At 33.8% G+C, this 21,862-nt stretch overlaps 2 protein-coding genes across 5 annotated transcripts; one reads left to right on the forward strand and one right to left on the reverse strand.

The window, feature by feature from the left end:
* Window positions 1-237: 237 nt before the first annotated feature.
* Window positions 238-9,034, reverse strand: LOC116777789 (serine protease gd-like). 2 transcript variants are annotated; one of them, XM_032671505.2, is made up of 9 exons: window positions 8,735-9,034; window positions 2,901-3,066; window positions 2,620-2,817; window positions 2,311-2,437; window positions 1,909-2,132; window positions 1,384-1,542; window positions 834-949; window positions 591-735; window positions 238-474 (listed from the first exon to the last, which is right to left on the reverse strand). In XM_032671505.2, exons 1-9 carry the CDS (start codon window positions 8,942-8,944, stop codon window positions 269-271), a joined length of 1,551 nt encoding a protein of 516 aa, XP_032527396.1. In that variant the 5' UTR covers window positions 8,945-9,034; the 3' UTR covers window positions 238-268. The 2 variants fall into 2 exon arrangements, with proteins under 2 accessions (XP_032527396.1, XP_032527397.1); XM_032671506.2 differs by having other exon boundaries at window positions 2,680-2,817; window positions 8,735-9,032.
* A 2,559-nt stretch (window positions 9,035-11,593) lies between these two features.
* Window positions 11,594-21,351, forward strand: LOC116777240 (PAX-interacting protein 1). Of its 3 annotated transcripts, none has more exons than XM_032670670.2 (14): window positions 11,594-11,808; window positions 11,897-14,422; window positions 14,663-14,833; window positions 15,084-15,188; window positions 15,828-15,906; window positions 17,038-17,180; window positions 17,461-17,675; window positions 17,778-17,874; window positions 18,232-18,429; window positions 18,650-19,009; window positions 19,363-19,515; window positions 19,757-19,835; window positions 19,985-20,195; window positions 20,390-21,351. In XM_032670670.2, the coding sequence occupies exons 1-14, from the start codon at window positions 11,713-11,715 to the stop codon at window positions 20,952-20,954; spliced, it is 4,998 nt and encodes a 1,665-aa protein (XP_032526561.2). In that variant the 5' UTR covers window positions 11,594-11,712; the 3' UTR covers window positions 20,955-21,351. The 3 variants fall into 3 exon arrangements, with proteins under 3 accessions (XP_032526561.2, XP_032526562.2, XP_032526563.2); XM_032670671.2 differs by having other exon boundaries at window positions 17,041-17,180; XM_032670672.2 differs by having other exon boundaries at window positions 14,672-14,833.
* The last annotated feature ends 511 nt before the right edge of the window (window positions 21,352-21,862 follow it).

Below are 21,862 nucleotides of genomic sequence, written 5' to 3' on the forward strand. Positions count from 1 at the left end.
ACTGATGTGTAATATTGTTTTTTTAACAACAGACTAGCTATACCATTGTAATAAAAATTATAAAAAAAATAGGCGGCATCTTCCAAAAATTTTTTAGATGAATTTATGGATGATATAACTTATTTTTTTAAGACCATTGTTAATCAGATATAGTATTTTTAAGAATGAAATCCTAAAAAACAAATTTATTATTTAAATAACTAAGAACATACAAAGGTTGATATTAAAAATAAAACATAAAAATACAAAATATTTATTGATATCTAAATCAAGTGATGGACAACACATCAGTGATCCACGGCATGTACTGTGCTGCGTCGGTGAACACAATGTACTGCTTGAGGTCACATTGACTCTCGTCATCAGATAGAAGAGAGAGCGAAACAATACCGCGAAGACGCCAGCGGCCACGATGAAGCAAATATAGACCGCCACCAGAGTCTCCTAGACATGGACCAGCCCCGGTTCTGTCACCTGGAGATCAATAGAATCTTCATGAAAAATGTCGTGATAGAGGGTAACCATGTTTTAGAGACTATTCAGGAAAAGATAAGTAATTCGATCGATCAATTAAAATCAAACAATTCTACCTGCACACAAAGTCCTGGAAGACGTTAGCCTGTGGAAATCTGGCTTGCTAGCTTTGCAGTCCTCTGTACTAACAACAGGCATGGTCACCATCCGGGGAATACCCTTGCCTCCAGAACCCTGTTCGTTTGCTCCCCAACCAGCAACCTGTTTAGACGAATACAAAGTTTACCCATCGTATCAAGAAAAAAATATTTGCTGTAAAGGACTTCAAAATATAAATTATTTGTAATATTGTTACTTACAATTCCAGATTTTCCGACAATTTCGTTCAAAACAATGGGACCGCTCCATAGGCAGGCTGGCTGTATCATTTTGTTAAAAGGCACTGGACTCTCAAGAGTCATAATAAGGATATCATCTGAAAGTTTTAATGTTTCTTAACGCAGTTCCTAAACAAATACATTTGAATATAATTTTCTCCTCTAGCATTGATTAATTAATTATTATTGTACGTTTCGACATCCGTTACGATAAGGATTACGATTATTTGTCACTTAACATAGAACTTCCTTATAAAGTATATACCGTTCAATTTAGTAGCAAATCAATTAATTTTAATTAATTTCGTATTTTGTACAGAACCAAAAGATTTTTGTTATAATATGCTATGAAAAATTATCAAAAGTTACATGACGGGGTTAGAAAGATTCTTCTAATAAGAAGATTAAATTCACATTGAATAACTTGTTGGGAAAAAAACTATATATATATAGTATATAGGTGACCTTTATATTTTTAGAGAACGGTCTATATCTTATTTATAACTTTATTACGCCGCTATTTTGAACTTACTCTCAAGCGTCGTGGAGTTGTAGTCTTCATGGATATAAACCTCCTTAAGTGATCTTGTAACGATGTCATCGTTCCAATCTTCCAAGCCATATATGCCAGCTCTTATAACTATATTCTTCTTGCGAGTGTATGTACTTTTGCGATGAATGCAGTGAGCGGCTGTTCAAGGAGTGTTAATTTTAATGTTTATGTTAAAATAACTTGATGATTGAAAGATTTTATATTTATTATCCTCTCTTATGATTCTAACAACCTAAGACTAACTAACTAAGAATCTATTATGTTTTTCTACCCAATTGACAAAACATATAGACGCACTACCTTAAGTGGCCGTTTAAATTTTATCTTGCCTTACTTAGAACATAACACAAATACAAATAACAATGTTATTTTCTTAATGCCATCAATTATTATGGTTCAGACTAAAGATTTTATGTTACTGAGATGTTAACCTAAAAAAAACACTAGATATATGTCACCGTAGTTAAATAGGTATGCGTTTGTGTTAGCAAATTAATCACTCACCACTAACAATATGATTCGCTGTAACCAGGGTCCCAGCACAGATGTAGTTCAAGTTGCCGAACCTACGCTGGTACATCGCCACAAGCCATGGCCATTCACCAGGGTCGTAGGTGACCCCATTGTATATTAATGGGGCCGCAGGTATAGCGTCTGGGTTATCGTTCTTACTATTGATACCACATTTTGTGCTCTGCGGTTCCGGTTTAATTGACAGAGGATCGGGTCTGCGGAAAGACAAAAAAAAACATCACAGTAGATCTGTAGTAGGTTTCACTCATTGGACACTAAAGCATTTATTTCATTAAAGTACTTATAAAATATTTTAGGACTTATACCCATTGAATTTTAAACCTTTTTGAAAGGTCAAGACTCTTAGTCCAGAAGTATGTGCAGTATACTCACTCGGGGCGTGGTGGTCGGCGTGTCGCAGGGGTCGCTGTGACAACATATTCAGGAACCGGGGCTGGTGTTAGCGGTTTGGGAGGTACATAAACCGGCTTTGAATTGTCAATTGTAAATGGATTCACGTCTGAAAGTAAATAGATTGTGAACAAAATGATTTTTCAATGGCAAACATAATGTTTTTTGCGGAAAATAAGGACCAATAATCCCAAAAAAAAACCCACATCTCGAAAGTTTAGAGGAAGGCCAATTTTGTATGAGAATTTTCAAGCTTCAGCTACTGAGGGATGTAATTTACTTTAAACTCACAGTTAATCCAAGGATCGCCATTAAAGTTCTTATAGTAATAAAATAATATACCGTCCCCACCATTAGTATGAGGTAATGTGGCAGGCAACTGTTCAGCTAATTTTGTATCGTGTCCGTAAATCCCCTGAGTGCCGGTCTTGTAGAAAAGCATGTGCTGCAAGCTTATCGTAGTGATGTATTGAACCTCGCCGATAGAGTCTGAAAAGATTTTTCTTCATGAGTTATCCCCGACGAACTTCGACATTGACATTTTATAAGTCTATGTAAAAACTGTGGCTTACCTCCAGGTCCATAACAGACTAATTTATCGTTGACTGAGATGGAAGTCAGTCGGGGTAAAGGAGACACGACTGGGAAGCTAACCCTGTATTCCAAAGTCTTTCCCCTATTGAAGTCACGCAGAAGGTATAGCTCTGTTCCGATAGGTTGGAGGCTACCCGCATACGTCTGTAAAAAGAACAAACTATGGATGTACACAACGCTATACATCGCAGTGTAAACATAACGTTTTGTTAGAAGTAATGTTTATTCATTTAAATGAGCCATACATTTTAGGCACTTATATATATATAAGCATCGAGATCATAAGTCGAAAAAGCTGAAATATAATAATTCAAAGACAATGATTTTTTTCCAATAGTTGTTAGCAGTAATGACTAAAATACGAAATCTCAAAATATGGCAAGGATATAAGTAGATAATAGGCAACACGTGACTTTTTTTAAGGAAATTAAGTAAAACACGAGGAGGGCGTGCCCGAAACGTGTTTTTACACCGACATGACGAGAATAAACTATTTTTTTTGTGGCACAAGAGCTTACAATTTAGACGTTTACGAATATCAATTTTGTATATTTGCAAACTTCAACTCAATATAATATTATTATGATTGAATAACGTTTAGGCCATGAAATTCAAATAAGAATAACAAGTACATCTGATTGAGAAGTTAATAAAATAATCAGTATATCATTTGTTGCAAAACAGATTTATTCTAGCACAAGTAAATGAATTTAGAAATTTAAGAGAAAAAAAGTTTGTGCATCCCTAAACCCTTTTTTTAATGTCCAAGCTTTTCAGGACATAACAACATAAAATGTTTTTTAAAAAAAATATTGTCTATTATTTACTTTCATCTAAGAGTTTCGACTGCGTAAGAACCCGCAACAGATATTAGAATTCTGCTGGCAACACTGTTGAAATCAAACTTCAGGAATTTTGAATAATTTAAGCTTAACTTAAATACAATCAGCTGTTAAATCAAAAATGAAAAACCCTTAACAGATAAAATTTGCCCAATTTTAGTTTTAACCTTTACAATGAAAGTTCCGTGGCCCTGGTTAAACAGTTCCTCATACACAATGCCAGCTCGTAACTTTCGATTTAATAATGTTTATTACGGATATTCAAAGAAATATTACATTTAGAAATCTATAGAACTGTTTGGACTTCCCCTACTGGGTATACTTTTCCCAACAACATAAACAGGAAAATACCGTTGTGGCTAGTGACGTATCTATGCGAGTGACAAAACCGAAAACAAAAATATAAATTGACAAGTTATAAGATAACATCAAAATGAATTTATATTATGTCTCTTTGAATTTGAAAATGGTAGTCTAAATGTCTCTACGATTCATAAGTTAGACATGAATATTTTAATTCAGTAGGTATTGTTTATTTTATCTGTGTTATAAATTTTATAAGGTTAAAAATTATGACCTATAATCAAACAAGGTCTGTCCAGACAGGAAATAAAGCAAAATATCTTTTGAATATATATATATATTTTATATTTAGGTTAAACGAAAATGCATAAAATATACAACTCGTTTTAATAATGGGATGTTTTATTTCATCTTAACCAACATTGAATCTGTCTCTTAGGTACGTATAAGCTAAAAATAAAATTTTTAAATTTGTAAATTTGCATACTAAGTGACGTCGGTTGAAAATTGATCGATTGAATCATTTGTTGCTCATTAAAATCGATAATTAATGAATGCAAATTTCTCATACAGAATATCAGAACCGTATTCCATTTATATGGCGATTTTATTTCTTTTAAATTTATATACTCCCGTTATAGTGGGCTAGATTTTAATGACAATTCGTTTTGACTTAAATTTAAATTACGAATTAAAACCACTAGATGGAATTTGCAACAGGTTCAAAACATGTTTCTGCCAATTCTTTTGAGATTTATATTCATTCTGACATTATAAGAATATGGTGTGGACATGAATATATTCAGGTAATGAAAAAGTACTTGATAATTTTCTTTTTAAAAATATAAAGAACTGGAAGAACAAACTACTCTATGGTATTTTAAAACAGGAGAGCGAACACATCACATCTCGTCTGCCCGTGATCACGGTTGCTGAAAAGTAACCGAAACGTCGGAGTATGTAGTTTTTTACAAAAATAAAGCACGCGTAGTTTATCCGAAAAATATTAGTTTCATTTAAATGAATAAAACTCGCGAAAATCTTGGATCTCATTAGAGGAGCGAAAACGTTTGAATTTTTAAAGAGAGAATATTTATAGAAATAAAATTAGTTAGTGAATTAAAAAAAATCATAACATTTAAAAAACCATTAAATATAAGTAAATCTTCTTTTCAATGCTTATTTTTATATTATAAAATGTAGTCACTTTGTAGTAGCGTATATACAAGTATCTGTATGAGGAAAATAAACAAAAGAATGAAACCTGATAAAGACACTTCATTAGAAGTAATTTTATGCGGTGATTTATACAAAACGTCGCTATGGTATTCATATTTTATTTAGCTAATCAACTTTTCTGTACACAGAATGTAATATTTTTAAAAAGCAGCTTTCAAATCAACCCGCTTAAAGTTTTAGAAAGTCAACAAAATTTTTTTTTGGACATTTTGAAGGCATTGCATTAAACATCTCATGGATATATTCACGTGGAATTATCAATTTTATACCAAAATTATTATTATTATTATTATTATAAAGTGGATATGTAGATACACATGTGTGTTAACATGTTTATTTTGCATATAAATATCAATAATGTGTTTATATAACTAAGTGTTGGTTTCCGTCTAACCCTAATCAAGCCTGTATTTAAATTTTTGTTCATCCCTGTGTCAAACTAAACACTTTAGTCTTTTTTCATATAAAATCGTTTTTTTTTTGTAAATATTTTTACGGCTCTGGATACGAGTCCTTTTGAGTCATATAAAATCCTTTGTATAAAATCGCCAGATACATAGTCACATAGGTGATAGGATCAGAGTATTACACGAATTTCGAATCTGTACCTACTTAATTATTTAACTATTATCTTTATGACAATTTCTTTAAACTGTCAATGTTACCGATATATAAGTAATTCCATATTGATGAAGCAATGGCACAAAAGAAATTGCACTTTAGAATATTTTTCACATAAATTAAAACGTAACACAACAATTCTGTTTTTTAATTTAAGGAAACAAGAATGTCATTTTCTTGACATGAAGCAGGTTCAGTAAACAGAGAACCTGTTTAACTACTCGCAATTCCCCGGGGATTCCCGTCTCAGAGAATACTACAAATAGTTTACTTTTGTAAAGACCTCAATAAATAAATAGTCATAATAACGTCCAAACGTGTAATAGTTTTGACAATTATTTAAAAATAACTTTGTCTATTTAAAATAATGTTTAGAACCAAGAGTGAATTCGTAACAAAATGGATAGTCAAAATCGAATTAATAATTATTGCAGATAGATTGACGCAGTACGATTATTTTACAACTGCAGGAATATGATAATTATAACTACGAAATGGAAGACTATTGTCCTTATTAACTTGAATAGCATGGACAAAAAATGAAGTGGCACATTTAAGTGTTAGCTAAATTAATAGCATTGTTTGCAGCGAAATAATGACAATGATTGATGAGTGTATGAAGATGAAAGATTACGTATGATATTATAAATGTATTTCTACATTGTTTTGTTAATAAAGGTGAGGTATCTTTTTAAACGAAGTTCATAACTGAAAAACTTTTAGTGATTATGTTTTAAATATAAATCCTTAAGCGTTCGGATTGTGAGATTAAAACAGCGATGCAGTAATGCATCGGTTTTAAATAGAAGATTTAATGTTATCGCGGGCTTCATGTCAATAGTTTATCTCTTAGATAAAAGTACTTTCAAACTAGCTAACTATGTTCATAATTATAATTATTATATTATTTTTAGATGAATTAAATTTATGAATATTTTACAAGTCTTTGGTTATTTAGAAAAATTAAGATTAGTTTCAATGTGAGAGATCATAGACATTTAATATCTTTATGAATATAAAAATCATTGCCATCGTCTGAAGTTTGAACATTGAATTTGAATTAAAAAAAGGAGTTTATCAGAGATTAATTTATGCAATTTCAATACGTCGTTTCATTCCCGTGCAATATAATAAGCAACTTTTTACCGAAACAAAAAAATTGACGATCGATCGTCATCCCAAGATAAAATGTTAATCAATCAATCAACAAAAAGAAAACGAAACTTGAGGCTCGAGAATAGCAAACGTATTTATAATAAGAAATAAATAAAATATATATAGTAAAGTATATACTTATTGTAAATAATAGATTAGATTATAAATAGACACATGAACAAGTACGTACGTACGTAAGTAATAATATGTACAAACAACGACAATGTTACTTTTTCTAACAAATTGATGTCTTGAATCAAATCTCTATTCTGATTAACTTCCGTAAATTCATTCGTATGTCTCATTTGATATCCAGCAAATTATAATGTGTGCGAATTATTATTATAATGTGTGACAATGTTAAACATCGTCTGATGATATACTCGTATACTAAAATATTCAGACAATTTTCCTTATAAGCACAAATGCCAGCTACACAGATGGACAGGAAATATGAAATTATAATTATAAAATAGCTATTTAAAGTTTTTCACATATAACATCATACGTCTCTCGGTTTTTATGTTTTATGTAGCCACTGCTGCCTCTAGGATTTCCAATGAGTGGCATTATATGCGATAAGTTGAAATAGTATCCGAAATTGGGATAGTGTAGTTGGAGTTTTGAGTTGATTTTGACCCGACGAGGTAAGAAACGCCCAAGCACAATCTTTTTTTTCACAACTTCAAATGAAATTTCTAGTTAAAGAACATAACAATGTTTAAATTAGAAATGGCGCCACAGTGAGAAAATACATAGATTTTTTTTTAATAAATAGCATGGATACCTACATTTTTTTTTTGTTTCATACATAATTATTTCGTATTAAGTTTTTTATTACGGACCAATTAAAATCTAGTCACGTGTTTTACGTTGAGGTAAACGTCATTACGATAATGTGATCTTGGCCGTTTAGACAAATAATATCCCTTGCATCCTCGTGAGTGATGTAAATAAAGATTTCTTGGGCGCAGTGGTGCAGTGCTGGGAAGTTGCATTGAAACCAAAGCTTTGGTCAGCGGCACAATATTGTTTGAGGACGCCAATATCCAAATAAAATGCTTTTAAAGAAAATCCTATCATTACCATACTATAGTTAATATCGACAGAGCAGAGTATCGCAAAATTGTGGTACAATTTTATTATCATATATATTTCGCATTTTGATCGCTTGCGTTATGTTAATAAATAACTTAGTGTGAGTTTCGATCGCCAGTTTCAAAACAGATCGTCACTAGGTTTTTTCAGTGTTCATCCAATTTATTCTTATCAATTCCTCAATGACAAACAATAACACTGCGATGGACACTCATACTAAGGGCAATGATTTAGTTCTGAAGGAACTTATGAACCTGGTCAAGGAATAATGATTATACAGATTAAAAATTCGCATCTACATTTTACCGTAGTCAGTGATTTTGTATGCAAAATAATATGAGAACATTTTATATCTTACTATTGATTAAAAAAAAAAAAATTGGTTTTTCCTGTCGCGTTGTCGTCTTGCGTTTCCTTCATCGCCACTTAAGACATTTTAAATTAAAAAATATATATATATAATGGTCCTCTATGTCTAATGTGTATTTGTAGAAAAATAACAGTATTATTATAAGGTATAATATACACATTTTAAAATAATAAAATAAACTTACGGATGGCAATCTTCCTGCAATAGTAAAATTAGCTCGAACTAGTAAAGAAGACACAACTCCAAATGACTTTATGGTAATTAAACCGTATATGCCCCCCGAGTCTTGTCTATAACCAAAGTAATCTGGACAGGGTGAGTTAAATTGCTGTCCGCATACACTTAGCAAGCCTAATATTAAAAAACTAAAAAACACACGGTACGTCATTATCATTATATAAATAAGTATAACATTTTACGGAGGACGTAGAGACAGAGAAACGTGTTAACAACACACCGAATGATGTTATACTATTGCCTTTGTCCGAGTGAGGTCGAGGAAACTAGTTTCGTATTACCATCTGGTTTTTTAAAGTGGTTTTTTGAACTAAAAAACATATCTGACCTTTCATAATTAATTCATATTTTATATACCCTGAAATTTGTATTGTAAACAAAGTCCTTAATACGTAATTTTGATTTGATGAGATCTATTTTATTTATTCTAACTTATCGTGTGTTTACAACCTATCTACGTTAGCAGAATATTCGTTTCAAGAGATATATAATAAAAAATATTATATTAGACTAATAAAAAATATTATATTAGGTTGATACAGGTTCTGACATAAATATTTCTATAAATTAGTTTATTTTTAAACTTCCTCCATCCTAAGTTTTGGTCGTTTTAAACGCTTCGCTAAAACAGATACCCATTTTTCTCCATACAAGCAACTATGAATCAAGAAATATTTGAATCGAAATTTTAGCAAATAATAACTTTATTCAATTTTTTTAATAAATTTTTTGTTTATGTAAAAAAATATTCTCTTTAATTCTCAATGTAATACTTTACCTGTCTCTAAGATATCTTCCTAAAAATCATACCTCTTAAGACGTGTAGTTACCTCCGACACAAAAAAGGTAATAAATAAATGTTAAGAAGAGTATGTGTTTAGATTAGAATTATTAAATGTAATACATTAAAATATAAGATTGTTTAGGGCTTAAAGAGTCTAACGACATTGCAAAGTCCTTACGAATATTCCTCAACCTATTTTGGAATGTTTTTGAGTACTTTTAATCTAATAAAATAACCAAGAATGCAAAGAGTTAAAAAAGACGGGATCCTCTACGAGGAAGAAAACGGGTTGTACAAACAGACAGACTACAAATATAAATTTAAGACTAAGTTCAAAGTAAAGATAACTAGTTTTTGTACTAAAAGGCCAAGGAGTGTGCAAGTTGTAAAAAGATTTAATAAATAATAATATCCATAAATTGTAAATTGAAATTAAAAGATTTTTTACACCTAACCTTTTTCAACTGTCAGTAAATTATTAAATGTAAGTAGTGTTTGAAATTTGTTATTCTTTTATATTTTTTTTCATGCAGGAAAACGAGATTCATTAGTCTCGCTCAAGACTTGTAAAAAGATTGCGTGGCCGAGTTGAATACTTTTTTATACAACTTTAACGTTTACATGAAAAATTAAAAAAAAAAAACATCTCACGTGAATCCGATTCAATGTATGTATAATACTATGTTATCGGTTTTGTGATGTCGTCATAAAAGATTGTAAGTAACAAAAAAACGGTATTATATTAAGTCTCTCTTTAATATTTTTTTTTTCTGCTTTCTGCTTATTTTTTTTATACTTTTGATAATACTTATAGACTTATAAAAGAAGATAAATGAACAATCCCAATAAGTATAAACCTTTTTATATAATATGTAATAAGACGATAACATTTTTGGATAACTTAGATAAAAATATTAAATAACTTTTAAAATGATACCTTTTTTTTAATTTGGCTCTAACTGAAAAATATAATAATGACTTATTCCAACTAATCGTTTGACAAAATAGACAAATTAAAAAAAAACCATAGTGATTTTCTTATAAATTGAAGAAAACTAAAATTCCTAATTGGAGAACAAACTTTTACAATAAAAAAAAATATTAATTAAAAATACAAATACATAGCTGTCAAACTTGTTTCTTTTTACATTAAAACTAGCAACTAGAGTTTTTTATCTTAATTTCTTCCGAGGATACAGTCTACTTTTAATTTCTCAATTTCGATTGAATTTTGAAAGCAAAAATGATCTTTATCTTGATGAGCATTCGGCTCGCCAAAAAAAAAATTCCTTATTCCTAAAATAAAAAAAAAATGTTTTTCACCTTTTCTAAAGACATTTATAAACCGAACAGGTACATGCTTAGGTAGTCGGCCTAAAAACACCAATACTTAAATAGATTTTATAACACAAACTCAGTATAAAGTATTTCAGGATTGAATTATATCTTTTAAATTAGAGATCAATTAAAAATAATTTTATCATTTCGATAGGTACATACTGAGATATTAAAAAATATGAATAAAAAACGGCATATTATGCTTTTTGCTACCCATAAATTAATGAACTTGAGACTATACGACTTCATTTCATACCGTCTTAAAATTTTTGATATTTAGGAACTATCGATTATTAAATAAAATAATACATATTTTAAACAGAAGACATTAATAAAACTAACATGTACCTACAATATAATTTATTTATTTATATATTTTTGTGGTCAATTTAATTTTACCATTGTACTTTAAAAAAAATACGAAAAAATAAGTGCATAAATATTATCACAGATATTAATAAATTTATTTAACATTTTAATATTACTCACAAAAAAAAAATTGTCTTTGCTTTTTCACTTTGACTTCAAAAATTCGCAAATAATATTTATTTATTTAGTAATAAATCAACAAAAACAATTTATTTATGAGTCAAGTTTTATTTGAAATAACGAAATGTGATATTTATGATTATGTAAAATAATATTTATTGATAGAGTAAGGCTGACAATATCAATCTAATAGGTGGCAACATTATTTTTAATGGACGTTTTTGCTTGAGTTTTTAGTTTTCGGCGCTCGAATGAAATAATTATTAAAATGTTAATGTGAGCCTAAGTTTTCCACAAATCTGTTAAAATAGAAAATGGTAACGATTGTTGACGATTTAGATTCATTATCAATACAAGAGCCAATTTTCAAAGATGTCAAGTACTACCTCTCTGGCGATGTCTCGGAAAGGGTTTGTTTTTGACATGTATTTTTGTTTTTATTTTTATTTACGGGTCCAATTGTAGTATAACAGGTCCCATGTTTTATTGTAATTGCAGATTATGCAGTTGCTTCAGTCTGGGGCCGCGGAAAGCACTAAATATTTCTCTGATTATGTCACTCATCTAATTTGTGGTCCAAATGCCGCTGATACCGACTTAGACGACGCTCAGGACATATATCAAATTCCGGCAGTGACTGAAAATTGGGTGCTTGCGTGTGCTCGGCTGAAGAAGCTTGCTAATCCAAAGCCTTACCTCCCAAGTAAGAATAAGATATTCTCATATGTCACTGCCTGTGTTTCCAAAGTAAGCTCAAGTGATGCGAAAGCGTTGTTTGCACTCATTACATACAATGGTGGGAAAGTGAAGTTAAACTTGGATACACAGTGTACTCATTTAATTTGTGGCTCAGCAAGTGGTAAGAAATACAACGCTGCTCTTTCACTGTCATCCAAGGTTAAGATTGTCACTCCAGATTGGGTTTTAGAGAGCTTGAGAGCTCGAATACAAGCCGTTACTGAAGTGTTTCACCCAAAACTACTTGTTATACCGCAACCACCTCCGAAACCAATGGACCGTATTAGTGCTATAACAGGGTTTGATTTTGAAGAAGGTATTGCTAAAAATGAGGTTCCAACTCAAAACATGACTGAAAATAAGGATGAAAGTACTCAAGCTCTTTTGGATAAGCTGAAACAAAGAATGCCATGGAATCATCCTCCATCTTCAGCAAATTCATCTGTAGTCACATCCAGTATTAATACCATGGGCTATACAACGGCCATGTCTTCTGCGAGTATCGCAAGCAAATCAATACCACAGGGAATCGTCACACAGAATTTGCAAATACAAGGCAGTCAAGCGAATACACAATTCATACAAAAACTTGGGCAAAACACATTAGCTTCACAAGGCGGGATGAATGTTCAAAGCCAGCAGGTAAATCTACAACAAAATTACAACCAGAGCCAGCAACCACAATCACAGCAGCCGCATGGTTTGTCAGCTATACAGCTGCAACAACAAAAACTATTGCAACAACATCAGTTGAGAGTGCAAATGCTGCAACAGAAAATGGGCAATCAACAAAACCAACAAGGATTTGGCCAACCAAATGTGTCTACGGCTCAAATTACACAGAATATTAATAATCAGATACAGCAGCATATGCAAAGTAATCAACATCATATACAACAAAATCAGAATATTAATCAAAACCCGACCACATCAATGAGCTCTGCTCAACAACAAATAGAGAACATAAGCCAAATGTTAAGTCAGAGTGCTAATAATATGCAACAAGCTCAAATGAACCAACAAAATATTGTGATGAAACAAGGCCTTACTTTAAGTCAACAGAGTGCTGTGCAAAATATTGCTCAACAATTAGCACAATCTACACAAAATCTTCAACAAAGTTTGCAGAATGCTAAACTTAATCAGCAAAATTTAGGTCCTACACAAGTTCTGAACCAACAACAACTCTTAAACTCAAGTCAACAAATGTCTAATCAGAGCCAGGGAATGATTCAGCAACAAACCGTTCAATCTATGACCAACCAACAACAGAACATTAGTATGGGTGTTGTCAACCAACAGGGTATGGTTTCATCCACACCAGGTCAAGGCGGCCAAGGAGGTCAGATGAATCAACTTGTTAATAATAATAACCAATCATCTGTCATTGGTCAACAGATACAAACTGTGCAACAGACTATACAAAACCAACAGGGAAATAGCGTTCCCGTTCAGGGTGCATGGCGACAGCAAAATATTCAAATGGTGCAGAATGTACAGGGTCAGCATCAAATAATAAGGAGTCCACTTGTACAGTCTCGTAATCCTCAGAACCAGGTCATACTGCAACATCAAATCATGCAAACCCAGCAGCAGGCCATGATAAACAATCAACAGGCGCAGTTAAGTCCGCAACACACAATACAACAGACGCCACAACAAATTCTGCAACAGACAATAAACAACCAAGGGCAATCAATCAACCAAACACACCATCAAATACTTGTTCAAAAACAACAGTTGCTTAATGGATCTTCACAGCAGATCGTCCAAGGGCCACAACAAGTTTTAATAAACCAGCATACGGGGCAACAACAGATACTTGTACATGGGAACCAACAGGTGACTTTGCAGGGTGGACAGCAATTAGTGTCTCAGAGTCAAATTGTACACCAGGGAGGTCAGATCGTGAACCAGGGTGGACAACAGATAATAACACAAGGTGGTCAACAAGTGCTGTCGCAGGGCGGCCAGCATGTTATAACGCAGCCGGGACAACAGCACCAAGTAGTGATAGCACAGTCCTCCCAGCAATTAGTTACTCAGTCCGGGCAGCAAATAATCGGTCAGACGCAGCAAGTACTATCGCAAGTGCCGCAATCACCTCAACCAGGTTCCCAGTTGGCTGGGGGAGGGATACAACAAATCATAACTCACAGCGGTGGCCAACAAATTGTATCACCGGGCGGGCAACAGATTGTTCAAGGGCAGAATGTGTCTTGGCAGCAACAGCAGTACTTGCAGCAGAGGCAGCAGATCGGTCAACCTGGAGCTGTAGGACCGAGGGTGAGAAAATAACGTTTTTTATGTATTGCCAATCCCTTAATTTAATTACATACAAGAATCTTTTCTTTCCTCTCCCTCTGTTCATACATCATCAGCCCCAAATGTTTTGCTGATAGCTTGTATTTTTTTACCGTATATTCCTACTAACCTATAAATAGACCAATGCATGTGATATGTACGTATTGACACAACATTAACCATAGCGCACATTAACCTAACGTCTGGAACCTGACCGCCAAGGTATTACAGGTGTCTTGGTCAGCTGGAGGCGGCCGGCAGCTTATCCACCTGGACGCTCAGACGCACGCCCAGCTGCAGCAGATGGACCCACAGCAGCGGGCGATGTTTGTGGCGCAGCTGCAGAAGAGACGACAGCTATCCATACAGAGGGCCGCCGCGCTCGCACAGCAGGTTCCAAACATTACATAAACAACCTCTTCTGGTTTAAGGATTTTAAGATTTCAGTGCCTTTTTTTTTGTTAAGATTACTTTAAGCGACTGTGAACTAATATTGAACGACGTATCACATTCACTGTCCTTGAATCTTTTTTTTACATGTTAAAGTATCCTTTCCTTGATGACGGCCGACTTGTGAAGACTAGTTGTTGTCTAACAATAAGTTATATTTTCTATAGTACATAAGTGTCTTATGTTATTCCAGCCGGGCGCGGGTGGTCCGGGAGCGGGCGGTCCGGGCTCTGCTCCCACTCAGAGCGTCACATTCATCCGCAGCCAACTGCCTCCAGGGCTTACCCAGCAACAACAAGTATGTACAAAGAAAATACAACCATTGTATTAATTATTTCATATATATATTATATAAATTATAAATCAGCTGTCTTAGTTTCAACCCAAATAATGCTTTTTAGTATCACAATCTGATTTTTGTTATGTATTTATTAAATTCTGTTAAATTGTAGTAATGATTATATTTGTTGGTCGTTCATTCAGCAATGAGAAGGTACATTGATTGTAACGTTTCATATTTAGTCAGCTAGTACAATAACGTGCTCATTTTTGTCTCATAAATCCCTGTAATAATCATCAAACAGACCAAAACAGCCGAAGGTAGAATCAAGGAATATATAATTATATGTTTATATATTTAACATGCAACTGTAACGACCAATGACATCATATCACACAGTGAGAAATGGTTCAACGAACCGCTACAGTATCTTAATACAAGTTTGTATAGTTAAATTAAATAAGGATATTAAATATTCATACTAATGGTGAGATTAGCGATTATGGGTATATATATTTACATAAGAAATTTTTTTTTAATTGTTAAATAAACCTAAAATAACATATACAGTGTAGAATATAGGTATGTATATATATATATATATATATATATAAATAGTGTTATGTGTATTATTTACTAACATAATGTATCGTTTAGGTGCAATGGTTACAACAGCAGGGTGCTAGGACGGCGACGATACCCGCACCGCAACAAACTCAACCCCCGCAATCACCAGGTGACTTAATTATCCACGATATCGAAATATTAACGCTTTATTAATTAATTAAATTAATATTAAACACTCATTCATATAACTCATCGCTTCCATATAATTCATGCTCATCGTACATCAAATTTATCATAATGAAATTTCCAAATAAATCCACTGAAAGTACAAAGAAAAGTTATTATTATTATTGTACTTAGTATGTATATTAATCAATGAGGGGTTAATAGAAATAATTTAATGTATGTGAATTCCGTCTGAAGGATTTTTTAATTCATTTCATAGATTTATATATGGTTACATTTATCAATAGATATATTTTTAGGTAACTGAAAAGAACATTCAAGAAAAATTGTCGAAGAATGCGTGTGCTTAGAAGTTTTGGTATTCAAATTCTGGTTCATACATAATGATGGGTGACTTGCTGACGAATTACAATTTCAATTCGGTGCCAGTCTCGCGTTCTAATACGATATCTTATAGACGTCTCATATAATAATTTTTATATCATATCATATCATAATTTATATCATATCATAAATCATATCATATCATAAAATCAATATATTTCTGTAAAGTATTTAAGTTTTTTTTTTTTTGTTATTTAATAATAAAATTATTTGCATACTAGCGAGTTTTATGTATCGTGGTTAGAATTCTCATGGATTCGCCTGAATCTGAATGTAAGTAACAGTTAATAAAATATATTGTGAAAAAATAAATATATTTATATATATATTAAAATTTTATTTTGTGTTTTATATAAATGAGAAATTAATTATATCAAAGGTTATATTTATAATATACAGCATGTTCTGTCATTAACATATCATTTCTTATATAATTTACTTTGTGTGACCTAACATCATACTAATTCTTCACATCCCATGTCCATAAAATCATATAATTTGTAGTTTTATTTATTTAAAATAACATATCGCTAAAGAAACATTTATATAGATGATTTGGGTTATTTAACAAGCATACATAAGTGACTGGTTGAACATAAAATTAATGACTGGTTTGGTTCAAACATCCTTGGTTTATTCTAACAGATAATAACAAGGTTCTATTTTTAAATGTTTTGTTTATATAAATATATATATTTATTATTTGTGATAATAATACATCTGTATTTAGTAGGATCAGTAGGCGGTGCGGCCGGTGCAGCTGCGACGGACACGCCTTTGCAGCAGCTCCAGCGGCAGCAGCAGTTCCAGCGGTTGCAGCAGCTCCAGGCCCAGCGCGACCACGCACAGTTGCATCATCAGTCAGCGAAGCAGGTTTGGAGTTTAATTACATTACATAAACAGATCTGCCCAGTGTGCTAAAAATAATTATATATAAATATGTACTCAATAAAATTCCAAAAACGGAAAATATTATGAGAGGTTGTTACTAAGATGTAGCTAGATAATAGATATGATTTAAAAATTACTACTTGTTAAATAAATTTAAATTAGTTTTAGTGTTAATAAAAATAATAGTTCGGTCGTTTTTTATTATATATAACGCCATACAACGTATCTATTGAATCTTTAATCCCCAATATATAATAAACAGATAGCGCCAGTGACACAGCATGTCGTCACTCCACTGCAGGAACAACAGGTCGACGGTCTGTTGACGCCGACGACTCCTGAACAACAGCAGGCCGGCCCCGGGGCCTTGCTGGTAAACCCGAAGACGAAGACCGCGCTGGCGAACATGCTGTCCATCCGGCTACAGGGGTCAACGACCCCCGCTGATCACGAACCATCCGCGGCCGGCACACTACGGTACGTTATGAGTTCCAATAACTTATGTAGTACTGTACTGTACAGTAGTAATACAGAAGTTATGTAGTGGTAGTCATTTTTAACTCTATGTCCACAATTCAGATTAATGACAGCGGCTCATGCGGCGGGGGGCGCAGCCCGAGCTCCTACGAGACTGCTGTTGGGGCCACCTCACCCACACGCGTCTCCAGCGCCGCCGGTAAATAACGTATTAAATATTTATACCCCCAGTATTTATATTTGCATATGAATGAACATGAGAGCATCAATTTAAATGTCTATAGAAAATGTATGACTAAAGATAATATAACTATCTGAATTTGTAACGTATTAAATTAAAAAAAAATATAACCCATCATTGGTTCGCACGAGCACATTATGTATAATTTTGTATGTATATATATATATATATATATATTGTGTGTTGTATGTGAGGTGATATTGGTAGTAAAACTATTACAGCAAATTTCCCATTCAGAACTGAAAGCGGAGATCAATAAGTGCTGTTTTTGAATTTTTAATATCTTCCAAGTGTGTAATCAATCATTAATTCCAGGTCGGTGCGGGTGTGGGTGTAGGTGTAGGTGTCGGTGTCGGTGTGGGCGTGGGTGTGGCCAGTGCCGTCGCAAACGCTGGTGGTAAGGTCTACGCGGGCACCGTCCGCGTGGCGCAGGCGCGGCCGCAGTTCTACGGACACAATCCTAATTTGAAGCTACCACCTGAACTATTCCTGCTGGGATGTGTTTTTCATATTGTAAGAAAAAATTTACAATTTAAAACGTTTTAACGTCTTTACTAATGTGAAGTGTAAATCATTAATTTTTGAATTTTTCGATTTAAACGAAAATAAATACACACTAAAGATTTTTACACTTGTATTCGTCATAGGTTGATAAGTATGATCTAGCTTTTAAGTTGTATGCTGTGTCAAGTCGATGTATTCTATACATTAATCTTATGAATTCAACATTCAGGTGGAATACCAGCAATCTGTGGGCAACGATCGCGTCGCTCGCTGGACGGAGGCCATAGTGCGGCGCGGCGGCGAGGTGGAGGCCGGGTACTGCGCTAGAGTGACACACGTCATGTGCGAGACGCAACGTCACGGGGTGGTGATGCAGGCTCTACGTGACGCCAAGAGGTGCGTCACGGCGTACTGGGTGGCTGATACCCTGGAACGACGCAGTGTGATGCCGCCCTGGCACGCCCTACACCTGCCGGCGTTACACGCCCGCTCAGAACGCCCGGCTGCACACCACCGAGCCGCGCTCACTGGGTGGAAACGGGACGAGAGACGAAGGATAGCCTGCTGTCTGAGGCAGGTCGGCGCCAAGGTGAGAGACGTTTCCATCAAATTGAACACTTTATAAAGTTTTATATATAATCTGTGGCTAGTGATACACTGTACACCGCAATTTCTTAACTGCGCGCACTAAAACAGAATGAATATTGATAATATGTTTTGAAAATATATCTTATAAATGAAACTAATTTCACGCCTCGTCTGCCCGTTACCACGGCTGCTGCGAAGTAACCCAAAACGTCGCCTCGGGAGCATGTAGTTGATAAAATAATAAAATACGCGTAGTATAATCCGAAAAATATTAGTTTCATTTAGACGAATAGTCGCGAAAGTCTCAGATCTCATTATATATCGAACAAGTCTCATGGTGCACATAAAATATAGATGACGGCGTACATGACCCGCGACAATACTGTGGTGATTTGTAAGAGAGCGGAGGGCACCAAGTATAGACGCGCGAGAGAATGGGGTCTGCCGGTGGTGAGCGCTGCCTGGCTCACTGATCTCCTGCTGGGGAATATGACGGCGTTGTCACAGGTAAAGAACGAAAATTATAGCAAAAAATATATGCGTATATAAGCTACTGTAAATAAATACATCGTAATACAAAAGAGGTTATATATATATATATATATATATATATATATATATATATAAGTTGCAGGTTTCAATCGCTTCTTAAACTTTTAAAGTGACCAGAAATATTTATATTAATGAAAAAAACACTTAGTTATCTAAGAGAAATTTTATGTAATCTAAATGTTGTTCATTGTTTCAGATCGAAAATGCGAAATATCAACAATTTAATCTGGGGAGTCCGTTCCGTATGGACTACAGTTTAGTTTCACATCTGATGAGTGAGTATATAATGTAATATTTTACCAAACATCTAACAAGCGATCTATCAAATGATATTCCTAAAAAATTTTATATGTAAAAAAGTTTCAACGGTTATAACATAGCAGATCTGTCAAGGAGTGTGTTAAAACTGTACTATGACTTGTAGACGCGTGGAAGATGCCGATCAATATAACCCAGGAGTCACATGAGCGGGCCAAGCGGAGCGCCAGCAGCTATCCGCGGCGCGCTAAGCGGCCTCGGGTGGAGATCTCGCCCTCCACGGGGACTCCGGTCGCGCCGCCCATACACCTCGCCCCGCGCGTCCTGTTCTCAGCCTTACCTAATCACCAGCACCAGCGACTGGCCGCCACTGTCAGGTAGAACACCAACCCAATTCGCCCATAGTATATTTACAGTATAAATTCGTTTAAGGAATATCTTTCTGTATAAGAAGTGGTAGAGCGGTGTACGCAGTCTTATCTGTTGTACTTAACGCCAAAATATTGTCAGTGACAAATATTGGTTTAAATTTTTTTCTTTTGGTGTTCACTTATCTATTTATATTTGTCAGGCAACTCGGCGGACTGGTTGTATCGTCTCCGTCGGAAGCGACACACCTGGTCATGGAGAAACTTGTGAGGACGTGCAAACTAGTGAGCTGTCTCATAACGGTGAAGCATCTCGTGACACCCGAATGGATCAATGAGAGTCAGAGACTGAACAAGTTCGCTGACGAAGCGAAATATCCATTGAGGGACGATACTTTTAATAAGATGTTCAAGTGCGATGTCGACGAAGTGCTGTTGTGTGGTGAACAGAGAAAGAAACTCTTCGATGGGATCACATTCTTCTTGACTCCGTGCGTAAAACCCTCTAGAGCTGGTCTCACGGAGATGATAGAGCTGTGCGGTGGGAAGGTCGAGAAGAACAGGCGCTCGTATGTGTCTATACAGGAAATGCACATGCAGAAGCCTTTCAGTTATCTAGTGCTAACGGTGCCCAACGATTTGCACTTGGTCTACTATCTCCTGCAGTCTGATAAGACCTTGAATGTTGTTTGTAACACCGAAGTGGTGTTGTCCGCGATCATGAGACAGAAGTTGGAAATAGAAGAATTCCTCGTTAAGATAGATTGAATAATGATAGCCAATGACTAAACAACTAGTACACGGGAAACTTTTAGAGAATATTTATACGTAAGAAGCGATACATTAACGAGTGATTTAATGTATTTTGTTCGTAACTTACACGACGCATTTTTAGAAATCATGTAGTTTACTCGTGCCTTATGGGTTAGTTGTTTTTTATTTTTATTTCGAATCTCTTGTATTCGGTTCTTTTTATTTGAACATTATTTTATTGGTTGTAGCATGTGTGATTTATATAAATGTTAAGAGTAAAAAATATATTTAAATATAAGACAAAAAATTTTGAAGAATTTTTATATTATTTTATTAAAATCTAAATTGATTTATAAAAGAAATGGTTTGAAAAATATAATATTATAAATTTTTAATAAAATTTTCTATGTAACATTGGTTTTCTTTTGGGGCAATTGATTGCAAATTTATTTATTTTTAGATACGACACCTCAGACGGTTAAAAGACTTTTAAAACAGGGGTTTATAGTAAGAAAAATAATCTTTTTACTTAAAATAATTTTCTTCAAGTAATATTCTGGGATTTTAATAAACGTGTTGGACGTAAACATCTTAGCGTATTTGCTGTAAAAATCATGTATGTTTTTAATGTTGCTACATTTGTTGCTAAAATCGTCATTTGTTTTTTAAAAGACTTGAACTGAAACTGAAATTGAGATAATAACTTTTGTCTGCAACTTCATTCAGTGCAGTGAAAATGAATTAAAAATAACATACCGTTCACAGTTAGTTAATTCTATAATTAGTCTATTAAGCAAAACGATTTGTTGCAGTATATTTTATTAAGAAAAAAACATTTCTTTCTCTTTTCGAATACCACGCTTTAAAACTGAAACGAACGATATATGGTTATAAATTAAATATTTAAAGTATATCGAGAGGTA

The sequence above is a fragment of the Danaus plexippus genome, chromosome Z (genome assembly GCF_018135715.1).
Source record: "Danaus plexippus chromosome Z, MEX_DaPlex, whole genome shotgun sequence".
Classification (NCBI taxonomy): domain Eukaryota; kingdom Metazoa; phylum Arthropoda; class Insecta; order Lepidoptera; family Nymphalidae; genus Danaus; species Danaus plexippus.

What these genes read in the sequence shown, in the direction of transcription:
- LOC116777789 (XM_032671505.2), bottom strand. Translation starts at nt 8,944, where the DNA reads ATGATAATGACGTACCGTGTGTTTTTTAGTTTTTTAATATTAGGCTTG. An exon ending in AGTCTGTTATGGACCTGGAG is followed by an intron (nt 2,818 to 2,900) that starts GTAAGCCACAGT and finishes AAATCTTTTCAG; the next exon opens with ACTCTATCGGCGAGGTTCAA. An exon ending in TGGCGATCCTTGGATTAACT is followed by an intron (nt 2,438 to 2,619) that starts GTGAGTTTAAAG and finishes ATTTACTTTCAG; the next exon opens with ACGTGAATCCATTTACAATT.
- LOC116777240 (XM_032670670.2), top strand. Translation starts at nt 11,713, where the DNA reads ATGGTAACGATTGTTGACGATTTAGATTCATTATCAATACAAGAGCCA. An exon ending in GGCTTACCCAGCAACAACAA is followed by an intron (nt 15,189 to 15,827) that starts GTATGTACAAAG and finishes TGTATCGTTTAG; the next exon opens with GTGCAATGGTTACAACAGCA. An exon ending in TCAACCCCCGCAATCACCAG is followed by an intron (nt 15,907 to 17,037) that starts GTGACTTAATTA and finishes ATCTGTATTTAG; the next exon opens with TAGGATCAGTAGGCGGTGCG.